We start from the raw sequence: 26,845 nt of genomic DNA on the forward strand, positions 1-26,845 counted from the left end.
GTTGCTCTCGCTCTTCTTTAAAAGAGAAAAAGAAAGAGGAAATATTGGGTCCATCCAATCCTGAGATTGCGCCGAGAGGAAGGAGAGTTTCAGCTCCTTATCAAGGAGTTGCGAAATTATCCCGAGCGATTCAATATTTACCTCAGAATCAGAATGTCTGTGGAAAAGTTTGATGCTTTGCTAGCGATACTGGAGCCACACATTAAAAAGAAGACTACAAATTTCCGTGAGCCAATCGATCCTGAACAGAGACTGGCAGTATGTCTAAGGTAGCTATCACACACACACACACACACAGCCGGCAGAAGCGCTGGGCAGACAGATCAGCTGTATACAGGTTATATTTTGTACCCTAATAATACAATAGTAATCGAATTGGCTGCTCAATCACACCTAAATCGATCCGAAATTTCGATCTGATTGAAAGGGGAGGTTTATTCCTTTTCTATTCCGATCGAGAGAACATACACTTGATCGAATTGAAAACCGAAAGTGAAAGGACTGCGCATATTCAGTGTTTTTGTAATCCGCATTTTGTTTTTCATACAGTACTTTGTGCTGCGAGACGAAGTGTATCAACTTGTCAGACGCCATTCTGGATTTTGCCGGTCACTTGTACGGTGGCTCCGATTTGTCAAAAAACCTCTCAAAATGCTGGCTGTGGATGCGAAAAACGCAGAAAATCGAACCCGATCCGAATTTTTTTATTACGGACGAAAGTTTCGGAGGCAGTGTGCAAGCGTGATTGAAATAACGTGAGGTCGAATTTTTTTTTTAACGTGCGAAAATTTCGGATGCGAATTTCGGACTCAGTGTGCAATGGCCTTTAAACAAGACCCCAAACACCAGACTGTGAGAGAAACAAATGTGCTTGTTGTATATTACGAATTGAGACTTTTAGAACATTATATTCAAACTGCATAATGTTACGTTCACATTAGGATTGTTGTGTTCACATTTCGTAATAGTGGTACTGTCACAGATGAGCGCCTGTGAATGAGATGCACACATACACAACAAACCTTTGCATACATCCAAATACAACTAGCGCTGCATACATAGTCTAGCTGCTATCATAAATATTACACCATGTATACACATTTTAGGGTTTGAATCGTGTATTTTGTTGTTTTATCTTTCGTTACTTGCTGTTTATCGCCTCATTTTTGCTATATGCACTATTACAGCTGTTTGAAGTTAATTATTCTCTCTTTTAGGACAGGATTCATCAGGATTACCGTAAACTCTCATATAAATGGGCACCAACCAATATATGCAAGTGTATTGTCATTTATTTCTCATGCAAATCAGCACATTTCTGGTTCATGTTACATCTGCCAGCAAGTCCAAATTACAAGCTTTTACATGGCATATTTTTCAAATGAGAAGCTTTTAATGAATTAGCTAGCAGTTCCAGGTTGTGATTAAAAAAAAATATATATATTTTTTTAAATATTGGTAATGGAATCGGCCACTATGAGCTGTGAATTATTGGTTATCGGTATCGAACCAGAAATTCCATATCGGTGCATCCCTATTAAGAAGAGGCAAGCAATAAACATTTACAAACAGACATTTCATCCATTAGTGCAATAAAGGGATAGTTCACCCAAAAAGGTGTGAGTGGTGACCAGAACTCCAAAAGCTCCAAAAAGGAGATAAAGTCAGCAAATCACACAAAAACTTTTTTATTATAATTAACTGTTTGCATGTAACAATACATAACAGAAAAAATATAATAATACTATACATGTGTACAGACAATTTCCGGAATAATATGTTCGAGGGATGTAAAGTGATGAAGGGGAAAAAATTTATATAAAAAAATAAAATAAAGGGATAAAAACCTTATCCCATTAAATGTACACCTTGTCATTGCAGTTTCTAGGCACAATCATGATTTAAACATGATTACACTTCCTAGGGCTTGACACATGTGCAGAGCACTATAGGGTGCTATAGGAAGTGTAATCAAGCTTGAAATCATGATCGCCAAGGAGACTGCTGCCAAGATGTCCAGTAATTTTTTTTAAATATTTTGGTCTGTTCATAGACTGTAAAAAGATGGACGACGCCCCTTCGCTCTTTTCCATTGGTGAGAACTGAAGCCGCCGGTGTCCCGATATGGCGCTGACATCTTGGGACTTGAGTCTGCACAGTTGCAATTTCAGGACCAGACCTGCGCAGTAGTGAGCAGGAAGTAAAGCTGCGAAATCAAGGCCCTGCCCTCACTCTGGCTGAATCAATCGCAAGCACACGCCCCTGCACTTTTGACTTTTGAATTATGACGGTGTGAAATAATTAATTATAGAAATTTAGATATTCAATTTAAAGCTCCAATCTCCTCAGTCCTCCGCGAAAAAGCTTCAGTGACTACTTCGCTCAGAGAACCTGTCAATCACAGCTGTAAATCATGATGTCACAACACTATTTTTATAGCATCAAAAAACAAACTTATTTTGAAAACAAACACTTGAAATTACATCAACGTGATAGAAACTACAGTAAATGACAGAAACTATCTTTGGAAAAAAGATATGTGAATTGTAATTTAATTGTTTATTTTGGTCTCACGTCCCGTTGAATAACTTGGGGAGACGGGGTTTATGACCTATACTAGGACCAGTCACCGGGGGGCGATCGAGACGTTTTGGCTTCACTTTTGAGGGCTTGTGCGGCACACCCAGAACCAACTGGATCACTTCAGAAAATATTGATTAAACCACTGGAGTCTAATGGATTATGTTTATGATGACCTTTTCGCCTTTTTGGAGATTTTGGCGTTCTGGTCACCATTCAGTTTCATTTTATGGACCTACAGATCTGAGATATTCTTTTAGAAATCTTCACCTGTGTTCAGCACAAAGAAAGTCATACACATTTGTGAAAAAATTAATTTTCATATTTGGGTGATCTAACCATATAAATTTATATTAAATGGTTAATCTATATCTATGTAATATAGATATTATGGTTTTAGGGAAACATTATAATTTGAGATCTTGCACTTAACCTGGTTTGGAAGAATAGATCCGTTGTAAGATTTGAGTGGCTAAAAGTGTGAGAAACCATTTTTGATGATGCTTACAGTTTAGATGACTATATATATTGAGTGAAGCTCAGAATAACAACATAATCATTGTTGGACAAACAAACAAAACCTTCATTGCCCAAAGAAACTTTAATTCAAGGTAAAGCCACACTGTTATTTTGAATTTATGCGTTAATGTTGTATCAAAATATTAAAGCATTTATATATACATTTTGTTACCTCAAGGGTCAATTTCTATTTTATTTTATCCATAATAAATACTGTTATTGGTGCAATTTCTCAGTTTAACTTTAATTATCTTTAAACTTAAAATGTCCATATCTGAGATAGAAGTCAACATATTTACATTAAGTTATACTTACAAAATTATTGTTATGGGTTAGTGTAAATTTAGAGAACTGCGAGTCAAAGCTTAAAGTTCAACATTTCTCAATTTGACTTTAGTTCTGATATTGCAATTAAATTCTTCCATATCTGAGACAGAAGACTACAAAGGCACCCAAGAGAGCGATGGCAGCTATAGTTACTGGGCTCATCCCGATCCTCCGCACTGCAGTGGACTCCACCGCCACCTATAAAGGTCGCAGCATGTGGTTTGGCTTGCTCTGTATCCGTCTAGTGACCATCTTTTTGGCCCAATTTCCCTGGAAAGCCGTGAATGAAGACTTCCTCTGTAACACCACCATAGCCATCTGCACCAAAGCCTGTTTTAATACACACTTTGACAGTGCTATAGTGATGGCTTGGCATTTTCTCTTCATCCTTCTTGTGCTCTCAGTTCTTTTCATGGAGCTTTTCTCCTTCCATATTCGATCATCATTCCTGAAGAAGAAGGAGAGAGAAATGGCATCTCAGGGTGAGCAAGGGGTTGCCATTGATCCCACCATAACTGTTGGTGGGCGAATGATGATAGACTTCCACAAGAGCAAAACTAGTGTGCTGGTGTACCTGTTCAGTGTGATGCTGCGGCTTGCTGTGGAGATTTTATTTGTGTACGTTTTGCTCTGCTGGGTTCTGCCTAAATTGACTGACAAATCATACCATTGTGATGCAAAAGATTTTCACGGATGTGCAGTACATCAGTGTGTTGTCCGTGGAGCAGCAGAGAAGCGAATGTCTGTCTATGCGCTACTGTTTATATCTGCCGTGGCCATTATTACAAGCTTTCTGTTCTGTCTCTACGCCATAGGCCACTATCTCTGTAATGCCTAACAAAAGACTTTTTAGAACACAAGTGCCTGTAATGCATCGATTTATAAATTATGGCATACACTTTTTTGTCTGAAATGCTTCCCCATAACTTACTCAACTGATCAACTTTATTATTTTATTTTTTATTAAAAAATGATTCTGTTTGGAATTTGGAATGTTACTTTGCATTATACTACAGGGCTGTTGAATGCTTGATTCTGATTGGTTGAGAACGTTCTAAGGTGTGCAATTGTTTTCAGGGAAACGCATGGCTAAAGTAGTTCCAGGCAGGTCTTGACCGCATTACAGTTCCATATCACTTCGCGTAGTCAACTGTAATAACGGAAAATAGGATACAATTCATAACAAGAAGTGACAGCGACAAATCCACTTCAACTTCAAGAGGAAAAAAAATTACAGACTATTTTGATTTTCCGGAAGTAAATTTTAATATTTATGGTGAACATAAATCACGTCGTGACCGCATTACCACCCCGGGTGTGCATTATTTTTCTAATAATTCAACGGCCCGTCGTCAATTATTCCTTACATAAACCATGACCAGAAATGTGTTTGATGTCTAAAGTAGATAAGAAAATGGTTCCAACCTACTTTTTGACTCTGTAGGGTGTTTCTGCGTCAGGCATTTTTGTGTGGGCTGGGTGGGTGAGAAGCCGTTTTTTTTGAGAGTCCATATCACTTTGTGTGAATGCTGACAATGCTTTTTTTACTGCAGTGTTCAACTGTTATTCTTTTCAAACCTCATAATAGTGTAGTAGTGCAAATTACATTCTGTCTTTCTGACAAAAAAATGGGTCAATTAGTTTGTACCTTAAAGGGATAGTTCACCCAAAAATAAAAAATTCTCTCATCATTTGCCATCTAAGAAGTGTATGACTTCCTTTCTTCTGCAGAACACAAATAAAGATTTTTAGAAGAATATTTCAGCTCTGTAGGTCCATACAATGCAATGAAATGGTTATCAGTTCTTTAAAGGTCCAAAAAGCACATAAATACAGCATAAAAGTAATCCGTACAACTCCAGTGGTTTAATCAATGTCTTGCAAAGCAATCCAGTGAAGCGAAAACCAACTGGATCACTTCAGATGACATTGATTAAACCAATGGTGTCGTATGGATTACTTTTATGCTGCCTTTATGTGCTTTTTGGATCTTCAAAGGCCTGATCACCATTTAATTGCATTGTGTGGACCTACAGAGCTAAAAATTATTCTTTTTTTTTTAGTTCTGCAGATTAAATAAAGTCCTACACATCTGGGGTGGCATGAGGGTGAGTAAATTATGAGATAATTTTCATTTTTGGGTGAACTATCCCTTTAAGAAGCTATTTCTACCTGATCTAACCCTTAAAATTAGTTTACCTGGTGTAACATAATGTCTTCAGGTTGATTCCGTGATGTTAAATATTTTTGACTTGAACTAGATAACTTATATGTTACCACATTTAAGTTTACATTTTTTGCAGCTAAAATGTGCATAAACAACAAAGTAACATCATTACTGCTTTCTTTTGCTAGTCACATTTTATTTATTTTAATATCTCTCATAACATAACATATTAAATAAAGACCATTAAAATTTGGATAATGTTATGTTTTGAGCATTTTAAGTAATCACAGATCACACTGTGAGATACATATATGCAGCTGATGGAGCAGATTAGTTGCAGAGGTCTGTGCTGCAGCAGTGTTTATCCACCTGTTGAGGCACCATAGCAAAACACTCCTTATCACTGGCACATCTGCGCACCTCACCATCTACAAAAAGAAACACACATACAACAGCTTTGACAAAAGGCTCTCAAATTGGTTTGGAAAACATTCATAATTGTATCATGAGTCTTTTATTGGAGTATAGATCATTTTATGGTTGAGATGTATTTTAATATTAACTTTAACACCAAATAGTCTTTGGGCTGTATCTCAGATGACTTGTACAAATGAGCTGCATTCTGCAATAATAGTAGTTAAAAATAAGTAAAACTGTGCCACTTTTTATCTGTTTTGGAATTTAAGGAAAAGAATAAGATCAACTTACAGGCTGGCGCAATCATTGTGATCTTGATGCAGTTGTTGAGGCCAACGGTGCATTCTCTCTCCTCTAGTTGGTCACAGGTGGGATTCTCTTTGTCAATCTTCTGGCAGTAGTTACATTTCAGTGCCTGCGCAACTAATGAGAGCCACAACACACAATTTTAAAAAGCCATACTTTATGTTGACTTTAGAATTGTTTTTAGGTACTATTACTAGTTTATAAATCTTACTTAATAGCCTATAGGACCTAAATACATTACAGATATGCTTGTTGAATATAAACAGACCTCTCAAATCATTAGGATTAAGTCAGTTAAGTCAAAACAAGGTGAAACAGCTTTTAGCCATTATGCCACCCACAGTTGGAACCAGCTTCCAGAAAAGGTCAGATGTGCTCCAACATTAGCAACATTCAAATCCGGACTGAAAACACATCTGTGCATTTACTGACTGAGAAAAGTCCTTTTTCTTTTCTTTTTTAATTCAGTTAAATATTTTTTTTCAATTTATCGTAATACTTTTTATTCTCATTTATTTTTCTTAATTGTTTTGTATGTATCTCGTATTTTCTTAATAATTATTATGCAAAGCACCTTAAATTAATTGTTTATTGAATGTGCTATATAAATAAACTTGCCTTGCCTCGTTGTAAATGTTATTGGCAAATTTGAAGAGAAACTTAGTAAACTTATAGTAAAGGCTTCTGAGCTTCATTATATAGTGCTCTTCTGTATTCCTTCTGCTATGATTCTGACCCAGATACTTTATATTTCTATATAAAAGCATATCCAGTTCACTGTAATAGTATTACATGGAAATACTTAAAAAAAGAAACAACTTTTCTTCCACTCACCGCAGAGGACACCTAAAAACATAATCAGAACCAGTGTGCGGGATGCCATCATTTTGCTTTATATCAATCTAATAAACATGAATGGCAGTGAGTCATTAAAGGCAAACAGAAAACTTTTTAAAGTTATTAAATAAAATCCAGTTATATCATAAAAATGGTCTTACATGATATTATGTCTCTTACCTTCTTAGACAATGTTGCTCAAGGATTAAAGTTGAGAGATCAACTGTAGGCTACACAGTTGATATATATACCTGATAACAAGTGTCCTCCTCCTGCCCTGATGATACAAATACTTGCTCATGGGTATCAAGTATCTTCTGTAATTTTCCCCAAATGATTTAGAAATTTGGATTTAAAAAATGCACTGAAATACTGCCAAACAACAAACTTTAAATTGTAATTGTTATTTATTGCCTTTAGGAACAGTTTTATTACATTTACAATTACAGTTTTATGTGAAAATTATAGTTTAACTGTAATAGAAGCAAATCGTATCACAAACCACAACAATTTTAGCCAATCACTTGGAACAGAAATGATTATATGTTTAAGGACAAATATTTTAAAAATCTTAGACATACAATACATGTTTATGAGCACAACATCTCACACTTTGCCACAATATTGAGGTCATTTCTTTGTGCACAACAATGGTGAAATGTTACACTGTCCCACCCTGATGCACCCAGTCCTTTCTTACCAAATAGCTAAAGCAAACTCTCAAAAGGAACAAATAAGGCAATTCCCAGTAACAGCGACTCCACAGTTCAATCTCAGTAAAACGCAACTATTTTGAGAATCAAGATATAAGCAAATGTTGAGTATGCTTTTATTTTTCATAAACACATACTAGAAAGAAACATGTAACACGCACCATAACATCAACAACAATAACAAAAACTCTAAAAGTAACAAATCAATAAATCCAAATAAAAAATGTCAAATACTGTTCAGAAAAACATTTCTCTCTTAAAAAATGACACAATAAGCAAACACCAGATGTATAAATTAAGAAAAATATTTTTGATGCTTTTCCCTCAGTGATCCTGGTCATCTCAGTGAAAAATTGTGTTGTAATCCACTGCTGTCTCTTTATACAGACACATCGAAAGGGCCATACCACATATCTGCAAAAAGGATAGAAGTATGAATTAACATCATACTATAATATCTAACTCTGTAAATGCACTTAATTAATAATTCCTGTCAAACATTGCAAAATTATTGGGACAAACAAACCCCAGGGAAACAATATTCACACCGTCTCACCACAAACTAGGAGATCAGACAACCCTCTACGGACTATTTTCGAGAAGAATTACCATTGGCTAGTAAATTATTGTTTTCAGCATAATGCAACTGAAAACTGAAAAAGATATTAAGCAAACTGCGAAGGGGTCATCTTCACATGTATTCATATATAAGACTACAAGCGATTTAGTTTGCGAGATTGTACATTTTAATTCATATTTCGCTTTTTATCATTTAAATCACATTTTAGCTTTTTTAAAAAGTGAAATTTCACATTCTATCAATTTATATGTCATGAAATTGCATTTATTATAGTAATGGTACAAGCTGTTTTCACTGTTTAAAAATGTCATACACATTTTAAGTTTGGAACATAATATTGAAAATAGAATTCCGCATATAACAATCATTTAATAATTGTATTATAAAAATCATATATGTCAAACGTATCATGTAAAAACATTAGGTTTTGTAAAAACCCCTGAATAGATTTAAATAAATTAAATATTTACAGTATATTTACACATTTATTAAACTCACGAGACACAGCACGCAGTAAAAGTCTAGGCTGAATTCAGCTTCTTAAACGCCAGATTTTTATTCAGACACAAATCGCTGTGCTCAAGTTCTTCACCTCTATACAACTCCATCACTGGTTAGTGAAATCTGAACATTTACTAGCCAGTGGCTATTAACAGCACGAAATGTGGTTGCATATGCGAGTGATTTAATCGTAATGTAGAGGGCTGTCAGATTGAACACAGCTACATTAGGAACAACTACAACAGTACAAACAAAATATACCTTGCCAGTATTCCACACTGAAATCTCTTTGAGGGATGAAAAATTAAAATAAATTATGATGGAGGCCTTTGCACATTTTGAGCACAAAGCAAAGCAAAACAAAACAAAATGAAAACTTAAAACATCCACACACTACTGAAAATCCTGGGAAACTGGTCTATCACTAATATAGTACCGGATATCTGTGCCCACAGCATTATTCCTCTAAAAGCAATTCTGTTTTTGATTAGATGGTAACAAATGCCTTTTTTCACACCAAGCACCATGCATTAATGTATCGTAATTGTCCATGCAACACTGAACCACTCAGACACACTATTCACAAACAGAGACCTGGATAACTGAACATGGCTGCCATGTGACTCTCTAGGGCAGCATCGGTGGGTGTGATTAAGGCAAAAGTAAGACATGAGGCATATCCACTGAAGACACTATGAGACATATGACAGCAAATAGTCCAGGAGTTTACAACAAAGCTGTAGGCAAGACTGTTATTTCCTCCCATTATTCTTTATACTCGTCAACTAAAGGTTTGTACAGAAAAAAGTTTACAATTGTTAGCAAATTGGGTCTAACGTGTTTAATGACAACTCTGCTACCTTACCTCCACCACAGCAATGGCCAAAATGGCAACCAAGATGAAGATAAGATTTTCATCCAGCCATTTTTTTATTCCATCACTGCACCCCTTGGTGAGAGAAAGAAGAGATTGGACAAGTATTTTGAAACATCATTTGCAAATTGCAGGCCGGAAGCAGTGTCTGTGAAGTTGTACCTTCTTATGAATGCTGCATGTGTGGTTTGAAAAGGAAACATTTGCAGGACATGGGCTGCATGCCTCTAAAGCTTGGTTTTCATATGTCACGTTGACAGTGGCATTGACAGTGTAGTAGCAAGAACAGGGTATAAGGCCTCTCTGTTCCCAGTTTTCTTTACCATCCCAGCCACAGCATTTGGTCTGCAGAGATATAATGCTTAAGATGATCCAGTGTAATCTTTAAAGAAACAGCTTTCAAGGTCACATCATATCAAAATATAAGCACATATTTTGACATGTACTGCAGTGTGCTGTAATGTGTTATGTCTCTCACCTCCCACTGAATGTACTCAAGAGTCTTCTCAAAACCCTGGAGACTGGAATCATTCTTTCCAAATGACTGTATTAGATCAAGAGTGTGCTGCCTTAGTGAACCGTCCAACTAATAATTAAGAGCAGTGAACAAAAACAAGTCTTATATTTATTGCTCATGTTTTAATCTGATTCAGCTCTGATCATCATGCTTGAGTTACCTCAGTTTTCTGTGTGTAGAGAAGAACCCCACCCACTATCTGAGCCGCAAGAAGAACCGTCAGAAGAATAAAATACTGCAGATAAACAAAATTCATTTTAGCATACTGTTACAGCTCAGTGGAGCAGATAGACTCATTGTTGTATAAAAAATAATAGGGCGTAGCTCTTCCTACAACTCCCAAGAGGTATTTTGGGGGGTTATTATCACTAACGTGAACAAAAACAAAAACTGTATGTAACATTTTTGTTATCTAAAATAAAACCTAACATGACAGGAAAACATTTAACTAAATTAAAATACATTTTAATAACTGAAAATTAAACTTAACTAAAATTTTACTATTACAGTATGTTAACTAATTTTACAAAAATCTTCATTAAGAATGAAATGACTCTAGATAATGAGAAATGTATTGGTGTTAAACATATTGAAAGGAATATTCCAGGTTCAATACACACTGTAAAAAATAAATAGTTGAGAAAACTTAAAAATCAAGGCCAGATTTTTGAGATTTCTCAACAATTATCTTCATTGTTTCTCTCAATTCTGATTGACTTATCCTGCCAATAAAGATATTCTTGCCACAGCAACTGCAACTAAAATTACTGTTGTTCAGCAAGTTTCTTTGTTTATCGGTTTCATGGAGGGAAAACAAATTATTAGCAAAAAAAGTTATATAAGTCACCGTATAACCTCATTTTATATGACTTTAAATCTATTTACAAATACAAGTTAAGCTCAGCCAACAGCATTTGTGGCATAATGTTGATTACAACAAATATTTCTTTGGACTTGCCCCTCCTTTTCTTTAAAAAAAGCAAAAATCGGGGCCTGGGTAGCTCAGTGGAAAAGACGCTGGCTATGTGCTGAGTGACTCCAGCCAGGTCTACTAACCAAATTGGCCCGGTTGCTAGGGAGGGTAGAGTAACATGGGGTAATCTCCTCGTGATCGCTATAATGTGGTTTGGTGTGGCACGTGGTGAGTGGTGTGTGGAAGCTGTGGTGGTAATGCGCTCAAAAATGATAAGTGATAGGATGCCACATGATAAGATGCGAGAGTTGATGGTCTCAGACGCGGAGGCAACTGAGGTTTGTCCTCCACCAGCCGGATTGAGGTGAGTCACTATGCTACCACGAGGACTTGGAGCACATTGGTTACAGCTAATTATAGAACTTCGTCGCCATGACAATGTTACGCCATAAACCCTAAAACCCTAAAACGACAGTAAATACAATGATTTACACAACTTTACAAATCAAAAATTACACAAGTTTTAATAGAAGAATTTATGTAAATGCTTTTATAAAATTATAAGCTTCACGTTTCTGCCTTTAAACCTGCCAAAATTGGCCCCTTTCACTTTCATTGTAAGGGGGTTACTGCATGCTTTAAAAAATAAATGTAAGAAAATTGTCAAAATACTTTTTGCGGTTAACAACATTATGCCACAAATGCTGTTGATTGAGCTTAACTTGTATTGAACCCGGAATATTCTTTTAAAAGATGTAATTTAATGTTTAAGTGCATTATAAATTCATATACTGCAAAATTAAAACTAATCCAAAACAAAGAAAAACAAAACTAAAACTAACAGTAAAATTAAAACAATTAAAATTAAATTAAAAATAAATTAGAAATAAACTATATATTATATATATATATATATAATCCCAGGTTCTAAAAAAAGAGCATGAGGTTACTATTTTAGTGCCCATAAAATCCCATCAAGTTTTGTTTCTCCAACAACTCACAATTGCCAGCAGACATTTGGCAGTCTTCAGAGAACCCAGACAACCCATGAAGCCTAATGTCATAGTCACAGAGCCACTGATGATCAGCAAGCAGGAGTAAAGAGAGCTAGAAATGTAGGGAGGGGAGGGTACTGCAAAACATGGAATCAATGCTTTAATAGATCACAATATAAAATATATGATCACTAATAAACAAAGTAATCAACACAAACTTATTGATGATTTCCATGAACAAAAAATATGAAACTCACTGAAAAAGCTTGTCTCTGAAAACTGTATCCATAATCCAAGAGATAGGAGGAGTGATCCTAAAAGCTAGGAGACGTATAGATTCTATTAAAAGATCAAAGTCCAACAGAAATCTGACATGTACATTGTTAAAATCATGTATTACACATTATATGCCACACTGGGAAATGTAAAGGTTTTGGCTAATAGCAAACAGTTAAACAAAATGACACGATGTATGAATGCAATCATAAAAGATATATGATATGAAAAGCAAGCAAAATATTTCACTGTGACATTAAATCTACCAAGTGACATATATAATGAGTTTTATGATCTCAGTGTGTATATTAAACAATGTTGTATTTCATTTTTGACTCATAATGTAAGCAACTTACAAAGAATATCAGGTTGAAGAGAAAGAGGAAGTATTTGGTGAGACTGAGACAGCACTCAGATGCCATATCTGTGAGCACAAAAAGACATATATATAAAACATATATCCTGTAAAAATCTATACAGAAATGTCAATTTTAAAAGAATCATTAAAAAATTCACACATCACAGTTTTTTATCCCCTAGAGCTTTTGTCTTTGAAAACAGTTTTGTAATTTATTTGTTTACACTATTTTGGTGTACAGATAGATATTTCAGAATAACCCCCTGCTCTCCTTCTAAACACGAAAGAAGAGCAGGCTACAGGAAGTCTCTCATATTCTCGTATTTCCTTGCCTACTTTAACAAAACCAAGGCTATCATTTTACACAAGTATTCCATTAACTATTCAAGCACTAGCTAGCACATTGGACAAAAGTGCTTTGTTTGCTGTGATGAAAATATGAGAATATGTCCTTTGGCAGTTCCGTAAATTAAACTTTCTTGTTCACCAGTAAAAACTGCCAGAGATTTGTAAATTTCTCCGCTTTTCACTGTAGAAAAAGTGACCTTAGATGCTATGATAACATATACCATTTGTGTAATAAAACCTCTATTTACAGTAAATAACTGGCTTCTCCTGGCAGAAGCCTCTCAAATATACAATGTTTCTACATAATCATCATATAAGTGGCATTTAAAATAAAAAAGCCTTAAAATGCTAGCATAAATTAAACAATGTTCACCAAAGAAATAAAGACTTTGAACTTACCTTAAATAAACTGGATAAAGTCAGATGGGTGACACGTTGGATAAAGGAAATCTTTCAGATCACTTCAGATAATGCAAAAAAAACTTTGCATAAATATTTATAATACTTCATTCTGATTCGTTATATTGCCTCAGAGCTCTAGCCTGTGATCTGAGCATCATAGAAGCCTTCGGTAAAAAGCTGGTGTACACAACACCATCATAAATAAAATATCAGTCTCCATTATCTTTCGAGCCCTTGTCTCAGACTCATAGTTTTTAAAGACATTCTGAGTTAATAGCATTTAATTTAAAATACCATGTACATACACATTAAAATGCATTTATAGTATATATATATATATATATATATATATATATATATATATATATATATATATATATATATATATATATATATTTTTATGTTTTGAAGTTTTCAGACATTATACATCTTATTCTGCCAGATTTACAACATTCAAAAGATTTGACATTTATGAAAAGTAACTCTATAATCTGTTTTTTCTATGCATTCTCAGTTTGCACTTGATTTAAATTTGTGCCCTAGATTTCTGCTGTCAGGATATCGATGATACTGTTCTGAGAAGGTACTAAAGAAATGACCTCAGATGTAAGAGCTTACCCCTGCTCCTAAGATTGGTTGAGTGTGTGAAAATTACAAAATATGGAACAAAGGGGCAGAGATCAGGGTTAATTCATCTGAGGTCACTATTATGCCTCCCACAGGTGCAGAAATTTCAGCTATCATTCCCTTTTTAAACATGTTTCCTGGTATATTGTTTTACCCCCATTCCCGCCCAAAATGCAGCTATAGCACAGTGCAGCACAAATAGTGGAAGGTAATTATGTGGAGTGTTTTAGGGTGTCCTTGTTAATGGACTGTAAGGAGCAGTAGGTGTGGTAATTATATCTAGGGCAAAGGACTGTTATTAAATGGAGAAAAGCATCATTAATTGAAATGGATTTCAATAATGCCAGACAGACATAGAGACAGACAGACAGATATATAGACAGACAGACAGACAGACAGACAGACAGACAGATAGATAGATAGATAGATAGATAGATAGATAGATAGATAGATAGATAGATAGATAGATATGTTGTTATGTAATAAATAATGATTTTTATACTGCACAAACTATAGATTCTATCCCCTAAACCTGACACAACCCATAAACCTAACACTCACAAAAAAACTTTCTACATTTTCAAAAAAGACAATAGTTTAGTATGTTTTTTTAAATGATTTGAAGTATGGGGACACTAGAAATGTCCTCAACCACATTTATAGCATAATATCCTTGTAATTACCGGTTTATAACCTAAAAAGATGACAACGTAAACCACTCAAACCCGCCCACACACACACACACACACACACACACACACACACACACACACACACACACACACACACACACACACACAACACACACACACACACACAGTACACATATATATACCAGCAGTAAAGCTGTATTTTGAAGTGTGTTGCAGTTTTATACTGAGCGGAATAAAGGGTAACAGACAGTAAATATTTGTCTGGATTTCAGATTGTTTTTGTTATTTATAATCAACAGGTTTTGAATAAGGTAAGCATTATTTGTGTTATGTGTTGTTGCTGTATTGTTAAACAAGTTTAATGCACTTCACATCTTCTGCTTTACTAAATATTATAGTATATTTATTTATATGTTTCCTATTTTACTGTTTTCAGGATTCACCACAGCATGAGGTGAATCATGCATCTTTTTATATTGATATATACAACTTTGATTTATACAACAGTTGTATGTTTATACAAACAATACAAATGTTTACACAATTTAATTATTGCAATTAGGGGAGATGAAATAATAATAAACAAAAATAGCAAAGCATACTTAACTGATTTTACACAGTATGGTAAACTGCAACTTAAAAACTTAATTTGAGCATAAATTATTTATTAAACCATAACATGACCAAATAACATTAGTCTGTTTTGTGTTGTTGAGTATATTTTACAGCTATGTGAGATATGTTGTTGAAGCTGTCAGCAGTCCACTAGACGAAAGGGAGAGTGAATGTACATATTTTAATTATTTCATCAAGATTTTATGTTTAATTAGTTTTGCTTTCACTTTATCATACATGTTTATCAAGTCACACTGGTGAATCTTAATTTTTTATATTGCATATTAATTTAATCTTTTATGATTAATGTGACTCTCATCCAAACTAACATGTGAAGTCTCCAAGGATTCTTTTTAAATCAGATGGTTTGCTTCACAATGAAATGATATGGAATAAATGTTACTCTTGTCTGCTTTCACAGATGAAGATGAGGTATGCTGCACTTTGTGTCTCACTCTGTGTCTTTACAGCACATCTCTCAAGCACCTATGGCATGACCCTCGTGGTACAACTTCTATTACCTCTTCTGTAGCACATCAAATGGATGCTTACTTTTTCTTCATCTATTTGTTTGTCTCTCTGTTATCCCCACAGATTCCAGAGAAAAAGGGCTGGACTCTAAACAGTGCTGGGTACCTACTAGGACCTTGTAAGTGCATAGCGGTGGATACAATTTTGCAACAGTTTATTTAAACTACAATTTATCTTAGATTCATTATTGTAATTTAGTTTTTTAATATTTAAGTGGTTCTCTTACAGATGCTCACAGAAGTCTTAATGTAAGACACAGAGCTACAATGGGAAAAAGAGATGTCTGGAATGAGCATACTAATTTACCAACATACAGTCAGTTTTTAAAGCATTTATTGTGATTTTTAATAATAATAATAATAATCTTGAAATTCATTGCAAAGTACAAATAAAAGCAGAACTAGACCAACATTTTTCACTGAAAAAATTCCAGGATTTTTAAAGATGTTTTTAATTTTCATGACTTTTCTGGAAATCACAATTTTAAAATTATGAATATAATATGTTCATTGGCAAAACACTTTTGCTAGTATTTTTATGAATCAGAATCTGTTTTCTTTTCCCACTCCATAGATGATTCATATCTTCTCTCACTCCTGGGTAATCTTGCAGATCTGCGATTAAAAGGTGAATTAAATGATAATTTAATTGATTTGTGTCCTTTTATTTTTTGTCATGCTTTTAATTTTCTGGGGGGGAAAAATATGTAACATTCGTCTCTTTTTTTTCTCTTTCAGAAATGGGAATTACTGAAGATTTCATCAGTGGCCACATGAAAGAATAAAAAAATATCTCAGTTTCATTCTTTTTAACCTATAGCGGCTTTCTAGTAAAATTTAGTAATTAATCTCATTTATTGTTATTTAATACTGTATGTTGCACACTGATTTTGTTAATTTCTCCTCTCCATAATTACTACTGAACCAATGCTTTACTGATGCATACTTTTCCTCTGACAGAGTTCAAATAAAGATGTGGTTTATGACAAATATTGAAAAGGCTTTATACATGTGTTCCATGTAAAAGAGTATTGAGGTGCCATTTATCAAAACATGCTTTTATTATTATTTTATCCATGTCTTTCCTTAAATAAACTGGACAAAGTCTGAGACATAGCACATTGGATAAAAGGGAAATATGGTCTCAGTTATTTTTTTTATAAAACCAAAAAAAAAATAAAAACCAACAAACAATATAATACTAGCCTTTCAGCTCATGGAGCTTTGTATGCTATAGTTTGTTTTGAGACTGTGTGCAATAAAGTGATATTGGATCATGACATTAATATTAGAACAGATTCCTAGATTGCAAAATTTTCCAAAGCTTTGCTAAAATCAATGCCCTGACTCAAGGTGCTTTAGATGTAATTTCATGTCAAATAGCTTAATTCTGTAATGATATCCAAAAAAGAAGTTGTAAGTCTTGGGCACCATCTACTGGCAGATAGAGGAAACGACGTCATTATAAACTGTACAGATGCTCGAGGTTATGAACATTTGTGCTGAGTGCAGTTTATTTGTCTCTTACTTAGACAGAAGCAAAAAGACATATTATGCACATATAATGAATTCTCATTTAACAATAATTACTAGCACAAATTCCTAGCTTAAATTTGTTAAAAATATTAAAAACTCACTGTCATTGTGAAAAGGATTTCAAAAATACCTCTGTAACACTTTACAATAACGTTCCATTTGTTAACGTTACTTAACATGAACTAACAATGAACAATACTTTTACAGCATTTATTAATATTAGTTAATGTTAATTTCAATATATAGTAATATATTTTTAACTTCAAAAGTTGTATATATTAACATGAATTAATGCACTATGAACAAACAAAAACTAACAATGAACAATTGTATTTTTATTATCTAACATTAACAAAGATTAATAAACTAAAAAGCAACAACAAAATATGTCTCACAGAATGTAATGTATATTATCATTTATAGTAAATATTACTAATTAGCCTCAGCCTCTGAGCACAAGTTTATTTTCTAGTTATTTCAACAGTGACCGTACACTTTCAACTTTGATGCATGCAACTTAAAGAAGTTGCAATGCAGCTTTTTATATACAGACAGAGATTAGAAGAAAGCTGGGGGGCAAAATGAGGCAGATGGGAATGGGCTATTTGGGCTTGAGGGGCAGATGGGGTCCCTGGGAGGATGGCTGCCCATTTCCTGCATAGTGATGGAAACAGGAAGGAACACAGGAAGGAAGCTTCTGGCACAACATCTGAGCTCATAACATTTTTCCAAGTACCATTTCAAACATTATATCCACAACAAATACAGCCTCTGACTGCATCAATCATCACTTCCATACTAAAGCCTTTATACTCATAGTCAGCATCTATACCACTCATCATGAATGGAATTTCCTGAAATAGCATCTAGTGTTACTCCTTCACAGTTTCCTCATCAAAGAAATCATCACCCCATGATTGATTTGTATCCTTTCATTAAGTCAACAGGAATTCACAAGATAATGAGATTTCAAGCAATCTTTTCCTGAAAGGCTGACATTTTTCATCTTTGCGGTAGATGCTCTAAAAGGCCAACCATGGACTGTGTGCAATGGTTCTGTATTGGAAAAGGTTGTCTGGCAATCACTGTGTTTACAAAATTTCTCAGCTTTCTCTATTACACCTTCAGCTCAATATTCACTGCTTAGACTTGTAAAGGTTACGTCAGATATTTATAATACCTATTGTTGCATTAAGCTTTTTTGCATTTGATAAATGCAAGATAAGCTAAACAAAACAAACAAAAAAAATTAATACAAATAAAACAGCAGCATATTTGTCAAAAAATACCACTCTAAAAAAAAAAAAAGTAAGATGTTTTATACTTTTTGTTTGTTTTAAAGGATTTAGGGTCAATTCCGGACACCACAATAATCCAATATTCGCCCTTTAACACAGGGTCAGAGAGTATACCACGATTTAAAAGCAAGACCATTAATTAACTTGCAAAGACTACTAACATGATGGACAGTCTGTCATCTACTCCACAGTGGCTGTGAGCCTGAGTTAGAACTGATAAGACATCCAAGTTCAATGAGAATGTTTAACTGCTCAGCAGGACTTGGATCACTTTAATGCCACTGCTACCAAGAATGAAAGTGTCTGCAGCGGTTGCTAAAAACCCCAGATGGTTTCCTTGACAGGTCCCATTATACGTTGAAAGGTCCAGTGATTGAACTGGGCACGTCACTAAGCGACCTGGTCCCCAAAGACTTAAATTAGTATAACTGGAAATCAATAAAACTGAGGTAACAAATGTCATGAAGGCTGACATACACAGGTATAGACAGGAATAACACAATCTACCTTGATGAACCCTTTTTGAGTTAATCATATTTGTTCAAGATCAATTGACCCTTTCTTTACAGTAATGCAGCAATTAGTCTCAAACAGTCCAAGTTAACATCATTATATCACTTCATACCCAAGGTTCTGTGAAATTTGAAATGACTTGACTTGCAAAAACAGTCAATCAGTCTTCACAGGATGCATTGTATTCATATTCAATTCCTGTGGTTCTCCGTTGTGTAGCTAAGCATCTGATTAGGAATAAATTGTAGAGTCTCATGGGCCCTTGGTAAGCATATTGATAGGTTCTTTTTAATAGCTAGACAAAATGTTTAAATTTCTTGTGCATTTTATTTTATAATTTTCTCCCTTTCTTTGCATTTTACTTTTTGCTTAAAGGAATATTCCATGTTCAATACAAGTTTATCTCAAACGACATCATTTGTGGCATAATATTCATTACCTCAAAAATTATTTTGACTTGTCCCTCCTTTTCTTTAAAAAAAGTTAACATCTGGGTTCCAGTGAGACACTTACAATGGAAGTGAATGGGGCCAACCCATAAACATTCAAATACTCACTGTTTCAAAAGTTTAACCACAAAACATAAACAATATGCATGTTTATACAATTTACAACTTGGTTGCCATGACGATGTAATGTCAACAAATCATGAAACCCTAAAAAAACCTGTAAAAATTACAATTTAAACAACGTTACAGATTAAATAATACACGAGCTTTAACAGAATAATTAATGTTAGTGCTTTTAGTAGGCTACATTTTAAGCTTCACATCTCTGCCTTTAAACCCTCATTGGCACCATTCACTTCCATCGTAAGAGCATCACTGTAACCTCGGTTGTTTGTTTTTTTTTTTGGTAATCAACATTATGCCACACATGCTCTCGATTGAGCTTCATTTGTATTGAACCTGGAATATTCCGTTAATTATTTCTGCCTCCGCACAACCAATCATGGTTTAATCTTGTAGCGCATAAATCACTCATTGTATTTTACTTGTCATTTTGAGGCAAGAGCAGCATTTTAGAGATTACTTATATATTTTAATTGGTCTGGCATTATTATCATCTTCAGCATCTTTTAGAATGTGAGGGTAAAGAGTAAAGAGTTCGATGCCCCGTCTGAAATGTCTCAGCAAACTTGGAAAACAAAGAACGACTTTTCTCCTTCCCTCGAGCGTTTGAGCTCCATTCCGACTTACTGTATATATATATATATATATATATATAAAGGAGATCACTATGAACATGCCCATGCTGGTCAGTGGACGGCATGCGAGGGGACCCGTGATGCTTCATTACAACTTTTACGCAAACGATTTCTTGAGACTTTCTTAGGACTCTCCTTCCTAAGCACTCCTGCCACTGCACGTGGATTGCATTACTGGAAGAGATTTCGAAATGAAAGGATTAGGGAAACGCATACTTGTTTTTTAAACATACATGTTTTTGAATTAACACCGATTGCACACAATTACTGTTTGTTGCACTTACAGTGGCCGTTTAGAACTTCAGATCAAAGCTAGATGCAGCGCAACTTATAGAACGCGGGTGTCTCGAGACGCGTTTTTAAAAGTTGACGTTCTAAAACGAGACGCCGAAAAACAACATCAACAACAAGACAAGGCGTTTTGCGCATTATTACATCAGGAAAACTATCGAAAAACATCGCGCACGCAAAAAGAAGTTCAGTGTGAACGGCCCCTCACTTTGCGCACATTCTATATAATTTAACGTCGGATTAGTTTATAAAACTGTATTGGACTTTGCCCACCGGCTCTGTCGAACATCAAGAAGCTTCCTGATCATTTTATTAACTTTTCCGATCCATTTATATTCCAATGCCCACCTTGGTCGCTGTCATGGAATCGTCTTCAGTCACCGAGACCACCGATATAATCAAACCTGACGATCCCTTCTCGGGTCCCCTCAAATCTATCGCGCCCTGGAATTACACTTTCCTCGCCTGTCTGATGTTCATTGTGACTTCACTGTCTCTTACAGAAAACTTCACCGTTATGCTGGTGACGTTTAAATATAAACAACTGAGGAAGCCGTTGAATTATATAATTGTAAATTTAGCCATAGCTGATTTTCTAGTTTCACTTATTGGAGGCACTATAAGTTTTTTGACTAATGCGCGGGGCTACTTCTTCCTGGGCTCCTGGGCGTGTGTGCTGGAGGGTTTTGCTGTCACTTATTTCGGTGAGTTATGATATATGAAAGTTTGCACAAACCTATGATTCCATGCGTTGAACAGCATATTTCTTGTGGTTTACCTATCAGTTGTTACCCGAAAGCAGGATCGGAGAACTCATTTTAACTTGAGTGGGACTGCAAACATGACATTTTCTTTACAAATTTAATTTAAACTCAATATTGTGTGTGTGAATTACTTTTAAATAAGATTTTCTGAATCTTCAATTTTTCAGATACTTTTTTTATTTTATGTTTATTACAGGAATATTACACCTCAAAATGAAAATTCTGTCCTAATTTACTCACCCTAATGTTGTTCGGCGCCAATTACTTTTTTTTTTCTTTATCTACTTTTTTTTTTTTTTTTTTTACTTCTGTGGAACACAACAGTAGATGTTATGCAGAATTACGGCCTTAGTCACCATTCACTTTCATTTTATGCAAACAAGATGCAATGCAATTCAATGTTGACTGAGACTAACTCTCTCACTAACACCTCCTTTTGTGTTCCAATGAAGAAAGAAAGTCATAGGGGTTTGTAAATGCATAAAAGTGAGAAAACGATGACAGAATTTCAATTTTAGGTGAACTTGGCATTTAGCAAAGTTTTGTTCTATTTCCATCCCTTGTTGTATTTGAATATATATATGTGTGTGAGATAACTGACACATCATAGTAAAACTGGTATCACTTCTTGCTTTCTAGGGATTGTTGCTCTGTGGTCTTTAGCAATCTTGGCATTTGAGCGCTTTTTTGTCATCTGCCGGCCTCTGAAAAATGTCCGGCTGGGAGACAAGCATGCAGCTATGGGTCTTGTTTTTGTCTGGACCTTTTCCTTCATCTGGACAATTCCACCAGTTCTGGGCTGGAACAGTTATACAGTCAGCAAAATTGGCACCACCTGTGAACCTAACTGGTGAGCTGAAAATACTATTTAACCGAATCTTGTTTTTTCCACTCAGTTTTCCACTGTACAATCTTTGCTGCTCAGAGTCTTTCTCTCTGCACTTCTTCTTTTATTTTTCTGTTTCATTCTCTCTGTCCCAGTTAATTATTTTTATCATGGACATGTATGCACAGACAACATCCTCAGTAATACAAAGCAAACACAGAAAATAAAAAAAATGTCACTGTAAAGGAATAAGAAAGCACCTTGCATATCTTCCCTAAAGTGACATCATTTGTAAGCAGACAGGAGCTGTCAAGTCAAGGACACTTCCTGTGTAATATCAGGCACAAAAAAGCAACTGCCATTAATATGAACCCAAGGCTGATGCCATGCAGCCATCGGTTGAAAAATTGCTTTCAAGAAACCAGCACAAAGCACTTTTGGCAGTTGCTTGGCTTGGCCTTGGAACACAAACACCAAGGTAAACAACACAACTAAACTGGGAATGCACCATTGCACAGATAATCCTCAAGGGTGGGAAATATATTTACAGTTGTTGTAGGACATGCCTGCATTCATGTGTATGTATTCTGTGCAAACCTCTGTCAGTCTTAAAGTAGTATAAATTCAGCAGGTGAGATTGGATCCAATAAATCTATTACTGTAATGTGCTAGTTCACCCCAAATTTAAAAAGTTCTCATCATTTTCTCACCCTCATGTCGTTCCAAACTAGTATGACATTCTTTCTTCCATGCAACACAAAAGGCAGATTGTTAGGGACTGACAGCCCCAGTCACCAATTACTTTCATTGTTTCTTTTTTTCTGACAATGAAAGTGAATGGTGACATACTGAGGCTGTCAGTCACTAACACTCTGCTAACATCTCCTTTTGTGTAAGAAAGAAAGTCATACTGGTTAAGAACAACATCAGGGTAAGGAAATTATGACTTTTTGAGTGAACTATCCCTCAAGTTTCTAATGTTTAGACCAATGAACACTTTTCCTTAAAGGTTTGATACTGCCTGGAGCTTGTAGTCTGCAGGAGGTGCTTATTACTCAATTTTTATGTTGCAATGTTATGTTTAGACCAAACAAGGTGCTTAAAAGCTTATATTACGCATGCATGTGCTCTTATTGTTAAAGATTCATGCACAGCTGATCACCTAAGCACTTTCATGCACTCAAGTTTTTGTGCCAGAATAACCAATCCTGAGAGATGTCATATGAAAAAGATTGATGAGATCTAAAATCTCAAGATATATCCCCTGGAGCACCAGCAGCAGTTTCAGGGATCAGTCACAGAGCAGGATTGAGAGTGCAACTGTGACGCTTTTTTCATGGTTGTATTTAATTTGATTGCAATATAAAACAAATAGTGTGCTTTGTTTATCATCAACCATTTTTTATATCCTGTAACATGATCATTCAAGTGTTTATCCATCACATGTTAATGTTAAAAATCAGTATATATTTTTAAACTTGTTACAGTTTTAACAGCAAACCTCTTCACCAATAAACACTTCACCAGTACAGACGGTAAACACAATATCCCCAGGGAATGTTCGGTTCATTAAAGCATGACAACAAATATAAGCATTTGCAACATTAACAGAAAACATATCCAGGCAGTTAGTATGTAAACAACTTTTAACAAACAGATAACTTCTGCCGTGTAAGCATCTGTCCCCGAATACTGCTGGTTGGAAACTTACCGCCATGACGTAAGACTTTAGCTCTGACCCCAACTTCCAGCCAGAGACTGCAGACTTGGCGCATCTGCTTTGAAACTATTACTATTAAAAATCTCTGATTTCTTTCTTTAAGGTACACGACTGATTTCTATGACCACACTTACATCATCACCTTTTTCACCACATGTTTTATCCTTCCTCTTGGCGTGATCATTATCTCCTATGGAAAACTAATGCAGAAGCTCAGAAAGGTTTGTCTCATACTCTTATCTGGATTTTCATTTTACATTATAGCAAATCTTAAAGGGATAGCTCAGGCAAAAATTAAAAATCTGTCATCATTCACTCACCCCAATGTTGTTCCATACCCATGTGACTTTCTTTCTTCCTCTGTGGAACACAAAAGGAGTTTGGCAGATTGACAACCTCAATCACCATTCAATTTCATTGTATGAAAAATTATTAAATGAAAGTGAATGGGGCTTGAGACTAAAATGCTCCTCAACTTCTCTGTTATTTTCCACAAGAGAGTGAGAGTAGTAAGTAACATGAGTAAATGCATATAGATTTTTGCCTCAACTATTCCTTTAATAATTAATTCAGTAAAAAGCTAAAATTTATATTTTTGCTTTTGTACATGTGCTTGATGTACATGTTAACACATTCATATTTGGTGTTAACTTACTATTTGACTGCAACTAACTTTAGAATCCTTACATGTCTAATAGGTATCAAACACTCATGGAAGGCTGGGTAATGCACGTAAGCCTGACCGAGAGGTAGCGAGGATGGTCGTTGTAATGATAGTTGCGTACATGGTCGGATGGACACCTTATGCAGCATTCTCAATTATCGTCACAGCCTGTCCCACAATACATATTGATCCTCGACTTGGCTCGATACCAGCCTTCTTCTCAAAGACTGCAGCTGTATACAACCCCATCATCTATGTCTTTATGAACAAACAGGTACATTTTTGCCATTTGTCATTCTTATCTGGAATTTTCAGATCACTCTCATATAAAAAAAAATATTTTTGAGGCCGGTATGCCATGCTGAGGAACAAATCTTAATTTTATATGTTCAGAATTGATTAACTGTTTGTTTATCCATTAATCAAGAAAGTATGTGGATACATAAATGACAGAAAAGCAATTGATAGCAAACACAAAGGATTTTATATTACATATAACATACAAAAAAGCAACATGAATCTTTCACCTAAAAGTACAGGGTTCCCAAGGTCACAGATAACCAGAAAATATAAGGGAATTTCACATTGTGATTTCCAGACTTGGAAAAGTTATGAAAATTCATAAAATTGTCTATATTGGAAATGTTCTTTTAAAATTACTGTAAATTTCTATATTTAACATATATATATTTTTCAGTTATTGTCAGATCTAAAATATTTTGGCTTAAATTTTATTTATTTTTTTAAACTGCGCTCTCCATAAAACTCAATTTACCCTATCCAGTAATAATGAAACAACTGAAAGTCATGAAAATACATTGCTCAAAAAGTGTGGGAAACCTGAAAGCAGTTTTTGGAAAAATATTTTGGAAATATTAAGAACAGGCAGGAGTCAAAACACAGGGAAAACAGGAATGGTAAATAACATTCAGAAATGTCAACTAGGCAAACAAGACTTCACAATGAATGTGTGTAAACAGGGAACTTAAATAGAGAGTTAATATGGAACAGGTGGGTGAGTAATCAGTTTGAACGGAGGATTATGGGAAATGTAGTTTGTGACATGTACTCTGGAGATGGCGACCTCTGGCGGCACAGAGGAGTGATAGCAGCAGCTGCAGGTGTAACAGAGTTACAGGGAGCTGGAGTTTGAATGATGCAGGATTGATTTGACAAAGAATCTTGAAAGGGCCAATATACCTGGGAGAAGATCTTGGGTAGATAGACAAACCCATTGCCCTGTAGCATAGTTGGGGCCAGGGTGCCGCTGGAGACTGGGCTGTTGGTGGATAGCATGTTTTAAGTGGACGTAAGCTTGATCCCAGATAGCCTCGCTGCACTGCATCCAGTCGTCGACTGCAGGTACATTAGAAGGCTCCCCGGACCAGGGAAAGAGTTGGGGTTGAAAACCTAAGATTATCTTGAAAGGCGTGGTTCTGGTGGCTGGTTTGAACAGTGAATTTTGAGCATATTCTGCCCAGGGAAGGAAATGGATCCAGTCGTGCCGGTTGACTTGACATTAGGCCCGGAGGAATTTACAAGGTCTTGATTTAGATGTTCAGCTTGACCATTGGATTAAGGGTGGTAACCAGAGGTTAGACTGATATTGACGTTGAGTAGTTTGAAGAATGCCGACCAGACTCGGGAGGTTAATTGGGGCCACGATCGGATACAATGTCTTCAGGTAGGCCATAAAAGCGGAAGTAGTACTGGAACAGGTTCACAGCACATTCCATAGATGAATGGAGCTCGGGCAGAGGGATGAATCTACAGGCCTTAGAGAAGAGTTCTACCATGGTTAGGATGGTAGTGAAAGTTGGGTAGATCCGTAACAAAATTCACTGCAATATGGGACCAAGGACGTTGAGGGGCGGGTAGAGGCTGAAGGAGACCAGACGGAAGCTGGTGAATAGATTTAGATGTGGAACACACATTGCAGTTCTTTACATAATCAGCAACCTCAGTCGCTAG

General features: G+C 35.4%; 3 protein-coding genes across 8 annotated transcripts in view; 2 read left to right on the plus strand and 1 right to left on the minus strand.

Annotated features, from left to right (window-relative positions):
* On the plus strand, positions 1 to 17,018 carry LOC127626930 (galanin peptides-like). Of its 5 annotated transcripts, none has more exons than XM_052103070.1 (6): positions 1 to 269; positions 15,947 to 16,030; positions 16,120 to 16,174; positions 16,285 to 16,371; positions 16,630 to 16,683; positions 16,794 to 17,018. In XM_052103070.1, exons 1-6 carry the CDS (start codon positions 261 to 263, stop codon positions 16,838 to 16,840), a joined length of 336 nt encoding a protein of 111 aa, XP_051959030.1. In that variant the 5' UTR covers positions 1 to 260; the 3' UTR covers positions 16,841 to 17,018. The 5 variants fall into 5 exon arrangements, with proteins under 5 accessions (XP_051959030.1, XP_051959027.1, XP_051959028.1 ...); XM_052103072.1 differs by lacking the exon at positions 1 to 269 and adding an exon at positions 11,345 to 11,615; XM_052103071.1 differs by lacking the exon at positions 1 to 269 and adding an exon at positions 15,126 to 15,221.
* On the minus strand, positions 7,571 to 21,263 carry cd37 (CD37 molecule). Of its 2 annotated transcripts, XM_052103065.1 has the most exons (10): positions 21,249 to 21,263; positions 13,628 to 13,689; positions 12,879 to 12,946; positions 12,504 to 12,567; positions 12,253 to 12,383; positions 10,499 to 10,573; positions 10,300 to 10,407; positions 9,984 to 10,166; positions 9,813 to 9,896; positions 7,571 to 8,280 (listed from the first exon to the last, which is right to left on the minus strand). In XM_052103065.1, exons 3-10 carry the CDS (start codon positions 12,942 to 12,944, stop codon positions 8,209 to 8,211), a joined length of 783 nt encoding a protein of 260 aa, XP_051959025.1. In that variant the 5' UTR covers positions 12,945 to 12,946; positions 13,628 to 13,689; positions 21,249 to 21,263; the 3' UTR covers positions 7,571 to 8,208. The 2 variants fall into 2 exon arrangements, with proteins under 2 accessions (XP_051959025.1, XP_051959026.1); XM_052103066.1 differs by lacking the exon at positions 21,249 to 21,263 and having other exon boundaries at positions 13,628 to 13,704.
* Positions 21,105 to 26,845, plus strand: part of valopb (vertebrate ancient long opsin b) — a 12,911-nt gene continuing 7,170 nt past the window's right edge. Inside the window, exons 1-4 of the mRNA XM_052103061.1 lie at positions 21,105 to 21,604; positions 22,304 to 22,514; positions 24,314 to 24,431; positions 24,909 to 25,148. Coding sequence (XP_051959021.1) covers positions 21,241 to 21,604; positions 22,304 to 22,514; positions 24,314 to 24,431; positions 24,909 to 25,148 — 933 coding nt within the window. The 5' untranslated portion in view covers positions 21,105 to 21,240. The remainder of the gene's footprint in view (positions 21,605 to 22,303; positions 22,515 to 24,313; positions 24,432 to 24,908; positions 25,149 to 26,845) is intronic.

Source organism: Xyrauchen texanus, chromosome 33 (genome assembly GCF_025860055.1).
Source record: "Xyrauchen texanus isolate HMW12.3.18 chromosome 33, RBS_HiC_50CHRs, whole genome shotgun sequence".
NCBI lineage: Eukaryota > Metazoa > Chordata > Actinopteri > Cypriniformes > Catostomidae > Xyrauchen > Xyrauchen texanus.

What these genes read in the sequence shown, in the direction of transcription:
- cd37 (XM_052103065.1), bottom strand. Translation starts at nt 12,944, where the DNA reads ATGGCATCTGAGTGCTGTCTCAGTCTCACCAAATACTTCCTCTTTCTC. An exon ending in TTCAGAGACAAGCTTTTTCA is followed by an intron (nt 12,384 to 12,503) that starts GTGAGTTTCATA and finishes CATGTTTTGCAG; the next exon opens with TACCCTCCCCTCCCTACATT. An exon ending in TGGCCATTGCTGTGGTGGAG is followed by an intron (nt 8,281 to 9,812) that starts GTAAGGTAGCAG and finishes TCCTTTTTGCAG; the next exon opens with ATATGTGGTATGGCCCTTTC.